The sequence below is a fragment of the Myripristis murdjan genome, chromosome 19 (assembly GCF_902150065.1).
Source record: "Myripristis murdjan chromosome 19, fMyrMur1.1, whole genome shotgun sequence".
NCBI classification, from domain to species: Eukaryota; Metazoa; Chordata; class Actinopteri; order Holocentriformes; family Holocentridae; genus Myripristis; species Myripristis murdjan.
The window spans coordinates 20,245,327-20,265,674 of NC_043998.1; the positions used below are offsets into that span (position 1 = coordinate 20,245,327).

General features: G+C 40.5%; 1 protein-coding gene across 1 annotated transcript in view; it reads left to right on the forward strand.

Moving 5' to 3' along the window:
• The window catches only part of fasn (fatty acid synthase), a 43,808-nt gene extending 25,486 nt beyond the window's left edge, over positions 1–18,322 (forward strand). Inside the window, 19 exon segments of the mRNA XM_030077122.1 lie at positions 251–415; positions 1,120–1,235; positions 1,624–1,778; positions 2,303–2,506; positions 2,965–3,115; positions 3,208–3,386; positions 3,854–3,973; positions 4,537–4,659; positions 5,014–5,237; positions 6,059–6,260; positions 6,728–6,879; positions 7,477–7,568; positions 7,839–8,233; positions 9,010–9,201; positions 9,935–10,162; positions 10,784–10,995; positions 13,944–14,042; positions 14,476–14,727; positions 15,786–18,322. Coding sequence (XP_029932982.1) covers positions 251–415; positions 1,120–1,235; positions 1,624–1,778; positions 2,303–2,506; positions 2,965–3,115; positions 3,208–3,386; positions 3,854–3,973; positions 4,537–4,659; positions 5,014–5,237; positions 6,059–6,260; positions 6,728–6,879; positions 7,477–7,568; positions 7,839–8,233; positions 9,010–9,201; positions 9,935–10,162; positions 10,784–10,995; positions 13,944–14,042; positions 14,476–14,727; positions 15,786–15,923 — 3,399 coding nt within the window. The 3' untranslated portion in view covers positions 15,924–18,322.
• Positions 18,323–20,348: the final 2,026 nt, after the last annotated feature.

The following is a 20,348-nucleotide window of genomic DNA, read 5'->3' on the forward strand; positions in this document are numbered from 1 at the left end:
TCAAACAGCGTAAATGGAAAAACAGCAAGTCCCAGGTGCATGAAAGACTCCCTAAAATGACAGAGGTCTCACTCTATCTTATCTGCATTTATTTTAACACATCTGAATCTGAGAGCCCACAGAAACGTTATCCCATTTTCACTTGGGTGATCTGGTCAGTGAGGGACAGGCTCGAGGGGACAGTAACAACACATTGAAGGTGCGAGTTTGAGGTGATATTTTTCTTATATTATCACCCTCACGTCTCCAGGCTGAGTGGGAGAAGGTATTCTCTGAGGCCTCGCTCAATCTGGTGTCTGTCAAGAAGTCCTTTTATGGCTCGGCCCTCTTCCTCTGTCGCAGACGGCTGCCCAGCAAACAGCCCATCTTCCTTCCTGTGGACAACACCAAGTATGAGTGGGTTGAAAAACTCAAGGTGGGTTCAAGTGTTCCCTGTGAATGTCTGTATAGAGTATTAACTGTGTCTGTTCTATATGTTGAAATGTCTCAAAATTGTCTTAAAATTCTTAATTTAAAGTAACAATGAAATGGAAATGACTTTGTTATCGTAATTCTCCATATCAGAAAGTACATCTATGTATGTACATAAATCTCATAAAGTAGAAAACGTTTTCTGCACATGTCTTCCAAATGTTGGAACTTTCTGGCATGCTTCATGTTTTGGGTCACCCAATCTGTGGGGTAACAGTGAGGACCTTGCTATTGATGTCTGATGAAAAATCACAGATTTTTTTTTTTTTTTTTTTTTTACCGCACTGAATAAGGTACAGTATGCCTGAAAGTTTCAGCCTTTGGAGGTTAGTGCAGTGGAATATTTTTTCTAGTGTGTATACACTCATTTCCTTCCAAAAAGAAAGAAGAAGAAAAAGAAAGTGTTGTAGTGGCCCAATGGCTGGAATTTATTCATTATGAAGAATTCAAAATTTGTGACAGTTGTGCAGAGCATTTTTTACACTTTAAACAGCCGCTCCCCAAGTTATGCCCAATGTGATAGTCTCTTTGAACAAGAAATTGTCCTGTAGAAGCAAGACACCGTGAGAAATGCTATTTCCTTGTGACTTGAATGCTTTAGGTTTGAATTTATTTCTAACGGTGTGTTTCTGTGATTCTGTCCTGCAGGCAACACTTGCTGAATCCTCTGACTCCCCTGTCTGGCTGACGGCGTCTCAAGCCCACTGTGGAGTTGTTGGAATGGTTAACTGTCTGCGCCAGGAGCCCGGCGGCAACCGCATACGGTACAACTATGGATTCTGGTTTATTTGGCCTTCAGTCTTCCAAACTTTCCATATATAAAAAAAAACGTGCAACTAGAAGTATTTTTAATAATCTCATTTCATCTTTATATAACACTTTTCAAAAGTGCTTCACAATCAGTTGGGATAAAAGTGAAAGGCAAATCAATCAGTTGCTCAATTTCCAATGCAAATTAAGTGACTGACATTGTGTGAATAAATGCATCTTTTAATGTTTAGCCAAGTAAATCATTTCACTTTATTAGAATATCTCAGAAATTTCATTCCACTTACACCTCCCACCTCAGTGACATTTGTGTGTGTGAATGAATTCCGAGAATGTACTCTCATCTTTATGTCCCTCTGCCGGTTTCTCCTCCCTTCTCACCAGATGTGCATTTGTATCCAACCTAAATGAATCCTCAGCAGCACCAATCCTCCAGCCAGCGCATAACTCCATGCAGTCGGTACTTCAGAGCGATCTGGTAATGAACGTGTTCAGAGATGGCCGCTGGGGTGTTTTCAGGCACCAGCTCATCAGTCAAGGTATGAAATATACTCGTGTGTATTTAGCCTGGAGCTGATATCATGCTTTTGTTGAGAATGGGACATGGTCCAGTCACTGTGGGACTGTCCAGCCCAGCCTAGTGCAGTGGATATAATGCAGTTTGATTCACTGTGCATTTACTGTGGAACTGCTCAATAATATACTAGTCATCTGTCGGAAGCCCTGAACTTTTTAGTTGTTTCCAGTTGAATTCCAAATAGGCTTGATCAAATTTTAAGGTAATGAATATCAACATAAAGACATGTTCCAATTGTTGTTTATTGTGAAAGCTACTTAGGTTTTTCCTATTTTTGCTCTTACATTGAGACCCTACTTTGAAGAAAACATTTTAGAAAGTACACATGATGGTAACCATTTTAATAAACTCTGTCAGTTTCAGCTATATAAGTTACATGTGAATATGATTACATATGAATGTTTTTTATTTGATGTGTCCACAAATAGTGCTTTTATTAACATCTTCAACTGTGTTTTTTTGTTGTTCTTTTTTTGGATGCATCAGATCTAAGTGAGGAGCTGACAGAGCAGGCCTATGTCAACGTGCTGACCCGTGGTGACCTGTCCTCTCTGCGCTGGATCGCCTCACCGCTCCGCTACTTTGCGTCCACCAACTCCAACGTGCAGCTGTGCCGCGTCTACTACAGCTCCCTCAACTTCAGAGACATCATGCTGGCCACTGGCAAGCTGCCACCGGATGCCATTCCAGGTACAGACAATGGAAAACATAAACAAGCACATTTGTGAAAATCTTACACATGCAAACACCTGCTTAGATCAGTTTAAACCTTTGATCACATAAATCATTTTGAGCATTGTGTTTACTGAAAATTACAACTTGTACCAATACATATGTGAGATATAGCTTTTAATTTTCAACAAAATGTAACTGATCTAACTAAATCTGAACTAAAACCAAATGTATCTAACTAAATAAATTTCTTGAGTCATTTGAGTGTTTCGTAGAACATTGGTGTCTGTCTAAATGTTTAAAGCACAAAACCCAGAGAGACTGTGTTTTACAGTGATTTTCCAGTTCTTCCTAGCTGTATAGTCTCCGTACTACACCCCCTATTTTGTCTTAAATTGGAGGCTACAGGAAAATGAGTGAGAGAGAACACAACACACATGCAATTAACCTCCATCTGCTCACCTCTCACCCTGTAGGTGATCTGGCCCTGCAGCAGTGCATGCTGGGTATGGAGTTCTCAGGTCGTGACCCCAGTGGGCGGCGCGTGATGGGCCTGCTGCCAGCTAAAGGCCTGGCGACGTGCGTGGATGCTGACAAGCGCTTCCTGTGGGATGTCCCCTCCAGCTGGTGAGTGACAGCACAAGTCTGAGGACAACAAGGCCTTTGAATATTAAATGAATATTATTACTGATGTTCTCCACAACTGTGTTTCCATGCAGGACTCTGGAGCAGGCAGCCTCAGTGCCAGTGGTCTACGCCACAGCCTATTACTCTCTGGTGGTCCGTGGCCGGCTCCGCCCTGGGGAAAGTGTCCTCATCCATTCAGGATCTGGGGGCGTTGGCCAGGCTGCCATCGCCATTGCTCTCAGCAAGAAATGCAAAGTCTTCACTACAGTTGGTTAGTCCTGACACACACTCTCTATATCTGATGTAAATACAAAGACTGCACATATTGCAGTCAAAAACACTTGAGATAATAGAAAAACAGTTTGTCCAGCAAACTGCAGGGTTTACTCTGTGCAGCCTGTGAGCCTGTGAGAAGCATTCCAAAATATAAATGGCATTTTTTTCCCCCTTTGATCGGGTATATATTGTTGATTTTATGCAGTGGTCTTTCTGAAAGAGTTTCATCAGCTGCAAGTGTCATAGAATTCTCTCAGCTCCATGGGGGAGCATGTAATCCTTAAAGTAAAATTAATAAAACATGAAAATGACTACAGTTGGGGTTACAAAGCTTTTACATGACAACTGCAAAAAGGAAGATTTCAGTTGATATACACAGTGTCAGTATAACAAAACCAGAAATGGCAAAAAAAAAAGCCAGTTAAGGGTCAAATCCTACTTTTTTTTCTGTGTTGCTTCCAGGCTCAGCGGAGAAGCGAGCCTACCTGCAGCAGAGATTCCCTCAGCTCACAGCCGAGTCTTTTGCCAACTCCAGAGACGCCTCCTTCGAACAGCACGTCTTGCAGCACACACAGGGAAAAGGTCAGACACATGCACAAAGGCATTAATGCATTCCCGTATTTATCAGGTCAGAGTTAAGGCAGCAGGTCATAGTCAAACATACTTCATTTTAAGTCCAGTTGTCTTTACTTTGATTCCAAAGTGGGATATCTACCAGAGAAACAAGTGAAAAGCATCTCCCAATGGGAAAAGACCATTTCACTTCTAGTGCAGGGATAATTGTCTTGTGGGATTTTCTGAAATCAAGCATAATTTGTGATGCTCGTGGAGTAATGTATCTCATTAATATTGGGAACAAGTAGAGTGATCTCTCCCAGTGGCCAGAATTCTTTGCTTGATTTAAGTTAAATAGCGTTTTAAGGCTGAATATAAGACTAAATTGCAGATAAATGATACACATTGTTGCAGTGTGTCTTTAAGGCAAGGACCACAAGTCTCCAAATAGATAATAATATAATTTATATAATATAATAATATAATATATTTTGGACTGCCTCATCCTTCCCATTTGACAGTTTTGCACAAATTCACCAACATTGTGTTATATTGTGGTTATATTGTGTGTGTGTGTGTGTGTGTATCAGGTGTGGACCTGGTGCTTAACTCTCTGGCTGAGGAGAAGCTGCAGGCCAGTCTTCGCTGCCTGGCCAGACACGGCAGATTCCTTGAAATCGGCAAATACGACCTGTCCAACAACTCACCTCTGGGTCAGTATGAAGCTGCACAGATGTATCAAGACAAAATGAAGTCCTCACTTCTTTTATCACCCCATCTGAACAGCAGAATGAATTAGAATTTTATAAAAACGACATCCAACCCCCGTCCCATCTGTTCTTATAGTTTGTTTGTTTGTTAGAAAAGTTCTCTGAGTGGAAGTATTGTCACTATTTCAGTTGTATGGACATCAAAGCTCCTTGGGTCTATGGATCATTCAAAGGATGGCAATTGATTTATCTCAATTATTGTTGGTAAAAGAGGGTGCAGTGATTATTTTTGGAGACGTAGTAGAAAAGGAATATATAAAGAGTGCCGCTCAGTCAGTCTGCCTCTGTTTTCCTCAGGCATGGCTCTGTTCCTGAAGAACGTGGCTTTCCACGGCATCCTGCTGGACGCTCTGTTTGAAGAAGGCAACCGGGAGTGGGAGGAGGTGTCCCAGCTACTGAAGGAGGGCATTGCAGGAGGTGTTGTCCAGCCTCTGAAGACCACAGTGTTTGAGAGGGACCACGTGGAAGACGCCTTCAGATACATGGCTCAGGGCAAACACATTGGCAAGGTTCTGCTGCAGGTCAGTCCCACCTCCAATCCGCAGCGCTTTGATTTCAGCATGGGATTGTTCATTCATTTTTTCATTCATGTATCACCAAACATCTCAGATAGATTGACAGATTTCAATGAAAACTAGTGACATTTTGAACTGACTAAGTTAATGGTGCTCTATGCAAAATTGAGAGTTGATAGAGATAAGGATGGTTTATACTCAGCTGACAAAAAAATGTGGAATATGACTGTAATTTATGAGTGACATGTTGAGATCCATAAAGACTCACCTTCAAATTTCATGCTTATTCTACATTTTTTGTCAGTTAAGTCAAAAGGGTCCTCACTCGAACAGAGAGTTTTACATAGTGCATCTTTAAAATTTAACCCTAACCTATACCCACAATTGACTATTGTGGATGTACCTGGTCTTCCCTACATGCTTATGTCCCATTGGTATTTTAATATTTTCAGTGAATATTATTGGGCAAACAGAGCAAAGCTACAGAAGGGGGGAGGAGACACTCTTCTCTGATGCAGCTCTACTTTGCAGGTGTATTTTTACATAAAAACCTTATCAAACGCATTTCAAAAGGCCTATTCCACTGAGTGACAGCTCCGGTTCAAGCTTCAGTTATTCCTGTCCCATGTAATAAACAATAACAAGGTTGCATAATTGTCACTGATTAGTCTAGTGGGGGATGGCGTGTTTAATGCTGGCCTGTTTAGATAGCCTCCAGGCTTTTGACGTCATACAGTTTTCACAACACTGATGTCTTAATACGATCTAACACAAAGTGGCATTTCCCGGGACTAAATGTACCACGTTGCACCCATTTCTCAATACAGGTCCGCAGTGAGGAGAAGGGCTCAGGGACCCAGGCTGGATCCTCTCTGTCTCTCCCAGCTATCTGCCGCACCTTCTGCCCTGCCTCCCACTCCTACATCATCACAGGTGGATTGGGAGGCTTCGGTCTTGAGCTTGCTCATTGGCTGACAGAGAGAGGAGCCCGCAAACTGGTGCTAACTTCCAGATCAGGCATTAGGAATGGTAAGGGAGACTGAAGCCTATTGTTAGTTCTGAATACTTTTTTCCCATATATCATATGAGTATTCAGTTGAAACCACTTTCCTCAGTTTAGTGTTATATAGCGTGTTATGAAACACCCCTAAGTGCATCTCAATTTGTGCATGTTCTTTACTTAAGTGAGCATTAAGCCACTCAAAGTAGTGATTTTATTCTGATTTTAGAGCAGCAACGTGTTCTCAGCCTTACAACAACACCTCTTAGCGGTACTACAGTATAAATCGCTGTATTATGGCCCTGAGTCGCTTATTGCTTGTATAAAATGGCACTAACGCAGTGGAACAGTGGAATATGTATCTGTCTCTCTCTCTCTCTGTCACTCTCTCTCTGTCTTTTTATCTATCTATCTGTCTGTCTATATATGTATGTATATATGTGTACACACACACACACACGTATATATATGTATGTATGTCTGTTCTTGATGCCAGGTTATCAAGCTAAGCGAGTACGTGAATGGCAGAGTCAGGGCGTGGAGGTGCTGGTATCGACCAATGACGTCAGCACAGTGGAGGGAACAGAACGACTCATCACTGAGGCCTGCAGGCTGGGCCCAGTGGGCGGAGTGTTCCACCTCGCCATGGTAACACGCTAACTGTCTTCAGCTTTGCACTCAGAAATATTGGTTTCACCTCTCAGTTGAACCCTAAACGATGGTTTCTGCTGAGCAATCTGAATAGTCAAAGGCCTGTTTCAGTCATGCTGATAATTCCCATAAGGCAAGTGTAGCTGCGCTGTATTGACTGAATAAATTTAATGCTAGCTCTAATCAGGTTGCTAGTTACCAATCTATGTTGTTTCCTGGTTTTTGTATTTTGATTTATGTATATTAGGTACATATCGATAAAATTTGTGTTGTCAGCAGTACTTGGTTGCACTTAAAGGGTTCCCCTATTTTGAGAAATGTGATATTATTTCACTTACCCCCCAGCTGCTATGCAGGACAGTAGTGGTGCTCTCTCAACAAGTGTCGCTTTTCACGTTTTGAAATAGTATCACATATTTCAAAATGGGTGAACTTTCCCAATATTAACAGTTTCATTACTGTCAAACCCATACTCAAAGGAAAGAATGCTCTCTCGGCTATCATTGGTCTTTCAAACAACTTCCTCATTTCCAATCACTTCTACCACTGTACCTGTACGTCTTTGTAAACCTGATCTTCCTCTTCTTCTGCCAGGTGTTGAAAGATGGCATGTTGGAAAACCTGACTCCTCAGCTCTTCCTTGATGTCAACAAACCCAAATATGATGGCACCCTAAACCTGGACAAGTACGACACGCACAAACACACACACACACACACACACACACACACAGACACAGTGTTCTGGTTAGTCAACTGAAAGTTTAGTCTGTCTGGCTACTTTTTCAGAAGAGTAGTTAATATGTAGTTGTGTATTTTTATACATTGTAGTGCCTGTCCACATAGTCGATCTTTCTGTCATAATGTCCCTGTTTAATTTGGCCATAGGCAAACTAGGGAGCGATGTTAGCTTGTATTCAGGGTCCTAACTGACTCTCTGTTGCATCCTCTTCCCAGAGTGACCAGGAAAATGTGTCCAGACCTCAGATACTTTGTGAGCTTCTCATCAGTCAGCTGCGGCCGCGGCAACGCCGGCCAGAGTAACTACGGTTATGCCAACTCTGCCATGGAGCGTGTGTGTGAGAAGCGCCGCCACGATGGCCTTCCTGGGCTGGCTGTCCAGTGGGGTGCCATCGGTGACGTGGGCGTGGTGCTGGAGACCATGGGCGGGAATGACGCTGTGATTGGCGGCACCTTGCCACAGCGCATCGCTTCCTGTCTGGAGGTGCTGGACCGCTTCCTGTGCCAGCGGCGGCCGGTGATGTCCAGCTTCGTGCTGGCAGAGAGGACTGTGGTGAAGAGCGAGGCAGGAGGCCAGAGGGACTTAGTGGAGGCTGTAGCTCACATTCTGGGTAAGAGCCCAGCTAAACTAAACCACTCCTTACCAATACAGGACATAGATCTTTTGGAGGGCATGCCCCTGACAAGCCCTGGCCTCTCCTATTGAAGAGGTAGTTCACCCATTTTGATTTTTTTTTTTTTTTTTCACTTTACCCTTAGTTGTAATGTAGGACAGTAGTGGTGCTATTTTCCTCTCATTGTTACTGAGTGCTGGATACTGGCTGGATGCCCAAATGCTAACTGTTAGCCTCCTGCCATTGAGGTGGACTTCCCCCCCAGCTAACATTCTGAAAAATAACTTATCCTTAGCCTGCAGCATCCATATGTATTTTAAATGACATACTAAAACCAGCAGGTGCAGTAGCGGTCAATGTGAGAATACAGTGTCTATCTACAGGTGTCAGTATTTACAGTGTTTTTCCTCCATTTTTGCCCCTCTCTCCAATTTTGAACCTCTCTCAACCTAATAAAGCACCCCAGTCTGCCCAAAAACAAGGCCAGTGCTCTTTGCAAATGGCCACAAGGCAGACAGAAGGTGTCCGTTCAACATCATCTTCAATGTAGAAAAAAAAAGGCGCTGGCATTTTGAAAAAAGCTAAATAATGAGAACGTGCCCTAAGTCAGGCTCATAGTGTATTCATCTCACATCACTGTTTGCTGTCCCACATGTCTAGAGAATCACATTTGGCTTGTCTGTTTTTTTTTTTTTTTTTTTTTAATTTATTTCTTGAGCTAATATTAAGTCAGGGCAGGCTCATTAAAGTTTTACTGTGGCCTTCACCCTCAGGGGTGCGCGATGTCAGCAGCCTTAATGCCGACGCCTCACTGGCTGACCTGGGCCTGGATTCCCTGATGGGTGTGGAGGTCCGCCAGACTCTGGAACGCGACTATGACATTGTCATGGCCATGAGGGAGATCCGGCAGCTCACCATCAACAAGCTGCGAGAGCTGTCCAGCAGAAAGCCAGGAGGATCAGAAGGTATCAGAGAGAGCTAAAGTTAGACCCTCAAAAAGAATAAATTCTTTTTTTTACCATGTTATTTTTGACTAAGTTCCATTTATATGCAGGTTTATAATTAGATTGCCTTTCACAGACTGTTGACAATCAGTGTTATCTTGATTAGACAATGTTTGAAAGTAAAACAAACTCAAAAGTTTCACACTTGAAACCTGAACAGTTTCACTTGATTTCTGTCAAAAACATTATATATTTCAAATTAAAGTACCATGAAATTAGTACAAAACTACCAAAAAACTCAGAAAGAAAACTCCATTTCTAATTATTATATATTTAAAATGAAATTACACCAACAAAATTGTAAAAATAAACAAGTACATAATAACCATAACAATTAAAAAGAAAAAGAAATAAAGTGAATTTTGTTCAGATTGTGAAATATAACCTTTGAGAACAAAAGCTTGACCATGGGCTCCATTGTTTCAAAAATGTAATTATTATTATCATCGGTGTAATAATTGTTATTTCATTAATTAATTTCATGGTGGCCTTTTTCTGACACTGTCCAGTCATGATTTCAGTTATGGTATGTTCAATTAAAATAGGCTGTTTTTGTTTTTTGTTTTGTTTTTTTTCTTTTTGTTTCTTCCAGCTCCAGTTAGCATTCAAAAACCGTCAGTTTGACTTTCTGACACATAGCGCACGCGCTGCGGATCTACAGAATATATGAATGTTTGTCTGTACATCTCTCCAGAGTCGCGCCAGTCTCCAGCCAAGAAGGGTGGTGTCCGCTCACTGCTGGAGTCCGATCTGAACCTGCTGCTGGTCAACCCCGACAGCCCCACGGTGACGCCGCTCAACAACGTGCAGAGCCAGGAGAGGCCACTGTTCCTGGTCCACCCCATAGAGGGCTCCCTTGCCGCCTTCAAGACCCTCACCTCCAAGCTCAGGGTGCCCTGCTACGGCTTGCAGTGCACTAAAGGTATGCCGGGTGCACAAACACACACACACACATACACATATAAAGGAGAACAATATAATGCATAATTCCCAATTATACTATGCTAATTATACTAAGGCTAACTATTGTAATCATGATTTTTTCACAGCATTTTTTTTCAGAGTAGCAATAAATAATTAATACAAATTTTCATAATAGATTACTACAAATGCATAATACAGATTCAAAGTGCAGGATTGGTGAGGATTAGCAGAAGCCCTTTTCCTGTGGAATTTAAAACTTTCAAACAGTCATCATGCATTTATGTTTTCAACTCATTAATATCAAATTATCTACAGTTAGTTTTGCAGCCCCACAGTGCTCTTTGTGTCCTTTGTGTTGCTTTGAAAACTCACATAAAAGCAGTGACAGTCATAGCTCTTTTAATGCTGATGCATGCTGCTAATTGACCTTCAACTTAATAAAACTTGCTTGTGCAGCTGCCAAATTATTTATTCCCTCCTTTTATTTCCAGTCATCACACATTTTTACATGCATCTCATTTGAGCACTTATCCATTACTGTCCATCGTTCCAATACATTGTCTGTATAATTTTGGAACCTAAAACCAAAAATAATCTGCGTTTGTCCCGTGTCATCCAGCTGCTCCCCTGGACAGCATCCAGTCCTTGGCGGCGTACTACGTCGACTGCATCAGGCAGGTTCAGCCAGATGGGCCTTACCGGATTGCCGGCTACTCCTTTGGAGCCTGTGTGGCATTCGAGATGTGTTCCCAGCTTCAGACCCAGAATCGGCCCGTGGAGTACCTCTTCCTGTTCGACGGTTCACACTCATATGTTGCCGCATACACACAGGTGAGTGGAGAGTTTTGCTAATGGTTTTAAGCTTAATTAGGGTTCTGTTCCATATAAATGTACAGAGTCTTTCCAGTGAGCCAGCGTGAACAACAGCAGAAACGACAAACTGATATTTAGACTCGATATTCATTTTTTTTCCACAAGTATTTTTATTGGCCTTTTGTTTTCAAACACAACAAACTATGTTCAAGTATACCCCCTGCTCTCCAGTCCACCCAAAGTAAAAATAATAAAATAATAAATAAATACATACATACATGCAGGCATACATACATACATACATAAATGATGATGATGATGATGATGACGCTGATAAAATAAGAAGTAAGCAGGAAAAAAAAGGGGCACATCAAAAATTAAATGATTATGAGAGGCTTATTACATGAGAAATTGTTAAGTCTTAAAGTGATTTATATTATAACATCTGGTCCCATTTTTCATAGTTGACTCATTAAGGACACTTCTAATTGTTTCCCAAAAAATATAGGAATTTCCCCCAAATTATATAAAAGTCACCAGACCTTCCTTTGATAGCAAATGTTAACTTCTCCAGGGCAAGATATTCAGAGATGTTCTTTTGCAGTCCCATAAGCAGTGCAATAGTGTATCCTTTTTGATGTTGCATTTCACACATTGGTCTAGAAGATTATTGGCATCAAAATGATGCAATAGGGAAGGAGCTACTTAGGTGCACATAATCCGTTTGTACTGCAGGAGTCTAAATCTGGTGTTGATAGTTTCAGCCTGGGCTTCATTTCATATCTGCTCCCATTCATCTTTTGTTATCTCTGTGCCGAAGTCACTGCACCAAGCTAGTCTCCTACTCTCTGAAGACTCTTGATTTATTTTTAAGCAATTCATAAATTAAAGAGGCTTGACCATGACCATCACAGTGATGCACTATTTATTTTTCCAAAATGGAGAGATGTGGACATGGAAGTGAGTGATTTTTAATTCCTGAGCTGCAGATATTTAAAGAAATGTGTCCTAGGAATATTATGTTTATTCCTCAAAAGTCAAAGGTATGTCATTATGTAGATCATCGATCTAGTTGAGACCTTTGTCAGCCAGGATTGTGTGTTCCCGGAGTAAATCTCGTTTCCCCATATAGGAATAAAACAGGATATCTGTGGAGATACACCCAGATGACTTTGACTTTTGAACCATACCTCAGCTGTGTGTATAACAAAAGGATTTTGCATTCCCTTTTTTAGCTCATTTGGAGAGTCAGAGAACAAATGCAGGCTCATTGGTAGTGGAGTTGTTGTATTATGTTCAGTTTGCACCCAGGGTGTAGAAGTTCCATCCAGAAACCAACACATTGCTGCTCTTATTTGGGCTGCTCAGTAATACCATCTCGGTCTCCTACTCTTCCAGAGAAAGTTTGTAATAGCCTAATTTTTTTGATTTTCAGAAAAAATGAAGATGGGGGTTTCAATGGCAAGGACTGAAATAAAAACATAAATTTAGGTAGCACTTTGATCATAATATTAAGCTATAATTGGGTCCTAGTTTGTTGTGACAAGATCCTCTCTTTCAGGTTAAATCTTTATTCTTCAGTATTTAAAGCCTTTAGGGGAGTTTTAGAATTTTGTACGAACAGGGGGATTGAGTCTCTCAGATTCTTTAACAAAAAGAATGTTAGATTTTGATCAATTTAGCTTGTAGCCTGAAAACACACCAAAATCCTTAATCAGTTTTAAGAGAGCTGGCAGTGACACAGTCAAATTTCTCACAAATAGAAATATATCATCAGCAAAAAGGGCCAGGCGATTGTGAATGCCTCCAACTGTAATTCTTGTGATCTGCAAGTGGGCTCTGATTGCCATAGCCAGTGGCTCAATTGCAAGTACAAATAGTAATGGGTATAGAGGGTGTGTACCTCTTCATACAGCAAATGGTACAGATATTATGTTATTTGTCAATATTAATGCACAGGGAGTAGTATACAAAATTTTCAGAAACCCACAAAAATACTAACCAAATCCGAAATGGAATAACATTTTAAAAAGATTAGGCCATTCCACCCTTTCAAAAGCCTTTTCAGCATTTAGGGATAGAATGGCTGTGTCCGGTGTCTCCCTTTCTGCACGTAGAATGTTAATTAACCTCCTAATATAATGAAAAGCCTGTCTGGCCTTAACAAAACCATTCTGGTCAAGGCCTATCAGAGAAGGCAGGTGTTTTTCTAGCCTTAAGGCCAATGTTTTAGCTATCAGTTTTGCATCTGAATTAAGCAATGATACAGGCCTTTAAGACTCACATTTTCATGCAAGTCATAGCTTCAGACAACTCTGATAGTTGTATTGGGGCATCTAAATTTGCTCGTACTGCTCGTAAGGAAGGAAACTGTATCCCATTCAAAAATTCTGGCTGAATCTCTGGGGGAGTCTCTGATTCATATAACAGATTGTCAGATTTTTTAAATGAGTTATTAATTTCTTCAGGGTCTTAAGTTATCTCTCCATATTCTTTTTGAATTTCATTAATGACTTAATTAAATCATGTATTCAAAGGCCAGATTAGTAATGCTGGGTCCTCAGGCTATATTCAGATGACTTTCACAAGCATTTGGTAAAACTGAAATGAAAATTCTAACCCTTATTGATTACTGAAAAACTCTGATAATCTCTGATAATCAGCCAGGACCAAAACTTGGTTGATCATTAGATCAACATGATATAATTTTATACATCATATCATACAATATTTTATATATCATGATATTGTATCATATAGTGAGAAATTTGCAGTGAATTGAAAGAGACATCTTTTGAGCGTTATACATGGTTATGAGCATTATTGATATGATTCAGGGGATATTTTGAGGCAGAAATAGTTTGCATTCATTCATATCAGGCAAAATAAATGAAAACAATGCAGATGGATGGATTCTTGTGCAACACAGATCTTGAGCCACATGTGAACTCGTTTTTGTTGTGCAGAGCTACAGGGCCAAGCTGACACCAGGCAAAGAGTCTGAAGCTGAAACTGAAGCTCTGTGCGCCTTCATCCAGCAGTTCACTGGCATTGAGTACAACAAGGTAAACACACACACATATTTTTCTTTTACTCTCACATTTCGTACAATAACATACTTTTTATATTTTTAAATACATTTTGACATATATTTTCTTCTTCTCACTCATTTTTTCTTTGCTGTATCCTAATCAGGGGGTCCGTATCCTTAAAAAGTCTTATCTTTTATCTAGAAATAAAGCCTTAGTTGGCACTCAGATATCTTAAATCAGTCTTTCAATATATATCTATACATCTATATAGATATATAGATATATAGATATATAGATATAGATATATCTATATATCTAGATATAGATATATAGATAGATATAGATATAGATGTATAGATAGATATAGATATAGATATAGATAGATATGGTCTTCCATCTATCACAGGGATGGGTAAAATTAAATGGAGCCCTAATGTAATGTGTGCTGTTGCTCTGTTTGCCACAGCTGCTTGAGACTCTGCTGCCCCTGTCGGACCTGGAGGCTCGCGTCAACGTGGCCGTGGACCTCATCACCTCCAGCCACAAGAACGTAAGCCGAGACTTGCTGCGCTTCGCTGCCGCCACCTTCTACTACAAACTGAAGGCAGCCGACGGCTATGTGCCAGCAACAAAGTACCACGGCAACGTGACGCTGCTGCGCGCCAAAACCAGCAGCGACTACGGAGACAACCTGGGAGCCGACTACAAGCTCAGCGAGGTCAGATGTATACATGTACACTCAGCCAGTGGGGGGTGGAGGGTGGGTAGTGTCAAACAGACAAGTAGGGTAGAGGGAAAACCATAGCTGACCATAGTTGTTTTTTTGACAAATCTCTGTTTATCTTAGTGGTGTTGCCTGCTGGAGGTCTGCAGAAGCTGCACAAATTCACCTGATTTCTTTCCAAAACATGGAGGGAAAGACAATTAGAAAATCAGAAATAAAAAAAAAAAAAAAAATTGCTCTAACACTGGTGAAAAAATTAGCAAAATAATTGCCAGAAAATTAGCAAAAAAAAAAAAGTAAAGAAAACTATATTTAGAAATTTTATACTTATATATATATATAATTATATATTTAGAAATTTATGATAATTATATATATATACTTTTTTGTATATTTTTATATATAAAATATGACAAGAAGACTATATTTATTATTTTTATAGTTATATACATTTTATAATTCTGTAGCATCAGATCAGTGTTGCTGGATCAATGTCAGATTTCTTCTGTTTAAACGCTTAAACATCATGGGGGCAAAAGGCAAGAAATGGCCCAAAAAGTAGCAAGACCTGAAAATGACCAAAAAATCTACCAAAAAAGATCAGAAAATTAACCAAAAAGCAAACAAAACAAAGAATTATTAAAACATGAATGCAGCATAACAAAATAAATCTTCATAAATGACAGTTATAAATATGTATCTAAAACATTAAATCAGAGGAAATTTCCACAAAATTACACTCCAAAATTTGTTTAAAAAAGAAATACAAGGAAAATCAAATTCCCCTACAAAAAAAAAAAAAAACTGTAAAATAAAAAGAAATAGTGATTTTTGGTATGAGAATGAAATAAAAGCTTACCCACCTTATCAAGGGCTTAACCTCTTTCTTCTCCTCTGCGATGTGACCAGTTTTAATTAGAGTTAGCCTTCCAGTCTTTTCATTGAACTTGGAAGTCACCATGCACAGGCTTGACATGCAATCCAATGTGACAGACACACACACACACACACACACACCAAGTCCCAGCTGACCTGTGTATGTCTTTTCTCAGGTGTGTGACGGCAAGGTGTCCGTCCACGTCATCGAGGGCGACCACCGCACCTTCCTGGAGGGAGAAGGGGTGGAATCCATCAGCAGCATCATCCAGAGCTCACTGGCCGAGCCCCGCGTCACTGCAAGGGAAGGCTAGAAACATCACCGCCTCACCCAAATCACCCACCCCACCCCCACCCAACACACCTCCAGGATTCATCTGGAATCAGCACAGATAGAAATCAGTTGTGCAGAATAAGCACAGATTAAGAATGGTGTCATTTTGCACCACATGTTTCTATCTGTTAAAGTTCTGTGCTGACTTGACCTTCTTTTCCAAATGCACCTTATTACCCCTTGTCACACTTTTCCTGATTCCCATTGGTCGATTCATGTAACGGACACTCTCCCCAACCTATAAGAGCTCTTAGCTGGTATCCTCCCATTGGTTAAAAAAAAAAAAGTGCTGTAAGCTTCTGTTCTACCAGTAAGATCTGCTGACGTATTATGTTACCACCTTTTTTCTTTGTCATACTGTGTCCCTGTTATGTTTTGTCATAGATGAGCCTGTTTCCCTAGCCTAGCATGAGATGCTAGCTTGGTTTCCACTGTTAATAGATGAGTGCCTAGCTCCCCACCCTGTAGCTGATGTCACATTGGTACTACTCAGCCCTGCCTTTCTGCTAAAGGGTGTTTCAAAACTGTAAAGATGATGCATCTTTGCACGTGTGTGTCAGCATTTAATTCTTTTCCATACTTATATATGTGCATCTGCTGTCCTTCACCAAGCCAGAGCCTGTAGCGAGACTCTAATGATGCATCAGTGGCCTCTGCCTCGCCTGTACATAGTGCAGCTCTACCTGTCCACTCACCTTTGTAAGCGCTGTGGTAAAAGCTTCACCAGTATTTCCAGTCAGTATCACTAAATGCAAGTCGTTATCAATTTTGTCTCCTTTCTTTGTTGAATTTTGGCATCAAGCAATTCCATTTACCATGTGATCTTAGTGTGTTTTTGATTCTGTTTTTTGGTCATTTGTTGTCATTCTTGTCTACTGAGGTAGACAGCAAATTAAGGAAAGGCTCTGAATACCAGTTACTGTTATTATAATGGATTGTCAAGATGGAGAGTGAAAAATTGTGAAAGTGTTTTCACATGTCCACCAATTGAATTGAGTTTGTGGAAGCAGTGTTACAGGCAAGTACTACTGTGTAAGCCCTCCTAAAGGCAGGCCAGAGGTCTGTAGGTCATGTTCATGGTCATGATCTATAGTGCAAAGGAGTCACAACATCTCTTTTAAAAAATGGATGAAAAATCAACATTGCATCTGCTTAAAAATGCTATTGTATGTATTCACAAGGGATGTACTAATTTAACAAATTAACAGTTGCTTTTTTATCACTTGAAGTGAAAATGTTTCCCAACATTCCTGATATATTGTTATGCTACAAAACTAATGGATATAGTTCTGAATGTTCTGGGCCCGACCATCAATGTGTAGCACTTAGAAAAAGCCTCAACTGTAACTCGGCGTTCACACTGCCATCAACCTGCTTGTGTTATTTCATTTCAGTCTTGATTGTACACATGGCCAGAAGCAGAATAATCTTAAGCTACAGAGTTTGAAATCCTGTGTTTTTTGCTGCTCTGGTGTTTCATTACATATTGTCGCATTGTCTTGCCAAATTTACCCAGCACTGATTTATCAGCCGCCCATCTCCGACAATCAGTCAGTCATTGTCAACAATGTTGCAGATATATCAAGGTCACTTTGTGCTTGCATTTTCGGCACTAAAAATATTCCAGAATGCACCTTTAATCAGAAACAAAGCAGAAGAACTCAAAATGATCTCAGAGCTTTTCACTGAGCCCCAAAGATGGATAAAGCTGTTCTTCCAGCATTGTTTTTGACACATTTATTCTTGTAGTCTTTCAAAAAACAAAAAACAACAACCAAGAGGTAAATTGTGTTGCCGGCAGTGTGAACGCAGTGGATGGTGTCGTTTTGAGTGGAACGTACAGTCTAGACAGGGCGTGGTGGTCAGATAGAGCCGCCGTGTTGTTGACATACAACTCTCAGCTGTAGCTTTTCACTGTTTAGGTTGTACATGACTAGAACTAGCCCTGTTCTGTATGTGCACTAATCTGAGCAGCGGGGCCGTGACGAGTAGGGAGATGTAACCCTCGGTATCTGCTCCCGGGTCAGATCACACCGTTTAAATGCATAGTTGTGATATGCAAGTGGGTCCACATCCTCTGACCCGGGATCTGGAACAAGAGGAAGCATCCTCCCACAGCTGTTTTTGACTCCCATGACCTTTCCTGACACCCAGCGGCGCCTCTGCAAGCCAGGGTTCCAATCCCAGAATGCAACAACTGACCCACCTGACCTCTGAGACCTAATCCGGTCTATGAAGGGTCAGGTGACTGTAGTTGAGTGTGATGATTGGTTGCAGTGATAAGGAGGAGGAAGTGACAGTGTATGCTCCTCGCTCAAGTTGTAATATTTTTCCAGTATTTATTGTTACTAGTCCAAAATAAAGACCTGTCACTAACGATTTCATGACTGTTGTCTGTTTTTTATCAAGCTCATGTGAAAGATGGAGATTATGGCTGGGTTGCACTAGGATTAATTTAATCTAAGACTAGATCTAATCTATTCAGAGTCTAAAACATTTGCTTTCCATAGCCAGTTATCAGTTCTGTGGTTCATGAATGGTGAGGACTTTGTTAGTTGCAGAAGCAGAACACTATCAGGTGGCTGTTTCAGCCACAAATTCAAATTTGAAAATCGATGGATTTTGATTATATGTTGTGAAATCTTGAAGAAATCACTGATCTGGCTTTTAAATAATTAATTCTAATACTTCTAAATATTGCTTTCTTGTAATTGTTTAATAATCTTTTTTCCAGCAATGTTTTACAAATTTTATGATAGTTTTTTGTTTGTTTGTTTGTTTTTTTTCCTTTTTTGTATGTGCTAATTTTTGGGTCATTTCTTGCAATTTTTTCCCCAAGTTTTTGAAAGAAATCAAGTGAAATTGCTCTGGTTTCAAAGGGTTAAAAATTAAACTGCCTTAGGGTTAGGTGACCACACATGCCCCAAAATTTGGGACAGTCCCAAATCCCAAATCCCGTTCTGTTTGTCCCAAAAAAGAGACTTAAACCTGAATGTAGTTCTATACATGATCATGAAAAAAATAATACATTTTAGTGATGAGGTTTGACCTTCATGTGTTTTATCGTCACCATTGGTTGACACTGAATGTAATGTACTGAACACCACGTGAACTCACCCTCCCCCAGCTCCCCTGCACTGAATTTCACCCATTTTCATCTGGCCCCAAGTTAAAATTTCAAGTTAATACCGAATCATATTTTAAATTGAAATTTTTCTGGCGCAACAGGATTAAATTTAATCCAGGTTTAGAGTAAAAACTAAGATGAGGTTTTAAGAGAGCTTTCAATCTAATCCTCGATTTTCAACCCATTTTTAAAGTTTGGTTCAACAGAATTTAAGAGGAAACATTCATTTAATCTGGTTTCATAATTAATCCTTGTGTCTTTTTGTGTCTTTGTACACTGATGGCCACAAAGTGCTGCATTATTTAGCACTGATTCCTCTGTTTGTGCTGACATATAAATGCCTAAAGATGTAGCCTAGGGCAAAATTCCACACAGTGAAGCTAATGCAAGTTTAATTTTCCTCGTGTCTGACCGTCGCAGTTCAAAGGTGTCTGTTTCCACCTTTGATGTCCAATCCAGAGCATCAGAGATAAGAACCACTGATGAAATGAGTGTACTATTTCTTTAGGGGGCAGTGCGGAGCCACAATATGTCACTAGCCAACCTGTAATATCCACCCCGGAGAAAGTGGAGCTGCTTTGATGTTCAAAGACAGACATTTAAAACGCAAGAGGGGGTGGTGAAAATCCAATAGCGTTCCTGGATCGCCATGTGCTTCTTGGGACTGCCATTCCATCAAAAACAAAATAAATAAATAAGGAAATAAATCAATTTAGCTGCCATTCATCTTCTGCGACAAGCATAAATCACACATAGGAGGCACCATTTGTGATTCAGGACACTTTATGTCATGTTACCAGAGGAAAAATAAACTTACCGTGGGAGAAATTCACAGGTTGGGGACAGGAGGACAATGATAAACAATAGTGGTGTTGCTTGTACCCTGGCACAACTGTCATATAGAGGCAGGTTTGGTCCACATTGTTACAAAGTAGGTGCATTAGCATTTGCCCTGTCCACATTTGTCAGTTTGGCATTATGATGCTATCACTATTCACCATTAGGGAGGACTGGCAGTGGGTTAGGTAATCAGGCTGGACAGCTGATTACAGGAGCAGCAAACATCAGAGCTGATAACACGATGCATTTCTCTTTTCCCCTGCACACCAGAAATATCTTGAATGTGTCTCTTTCCCTCCACCATCCTCCTCCATCTCCCTCTCCTCTTCCCTCCCACTCTCCTGCTCTCCAAACTACCAGATTTAGCTCAATGCATCTCTGTTAGCCTATTAGAGTGTCGGAACACAGGTCGCTGCCAGGATCTCTGTCACCACTTTG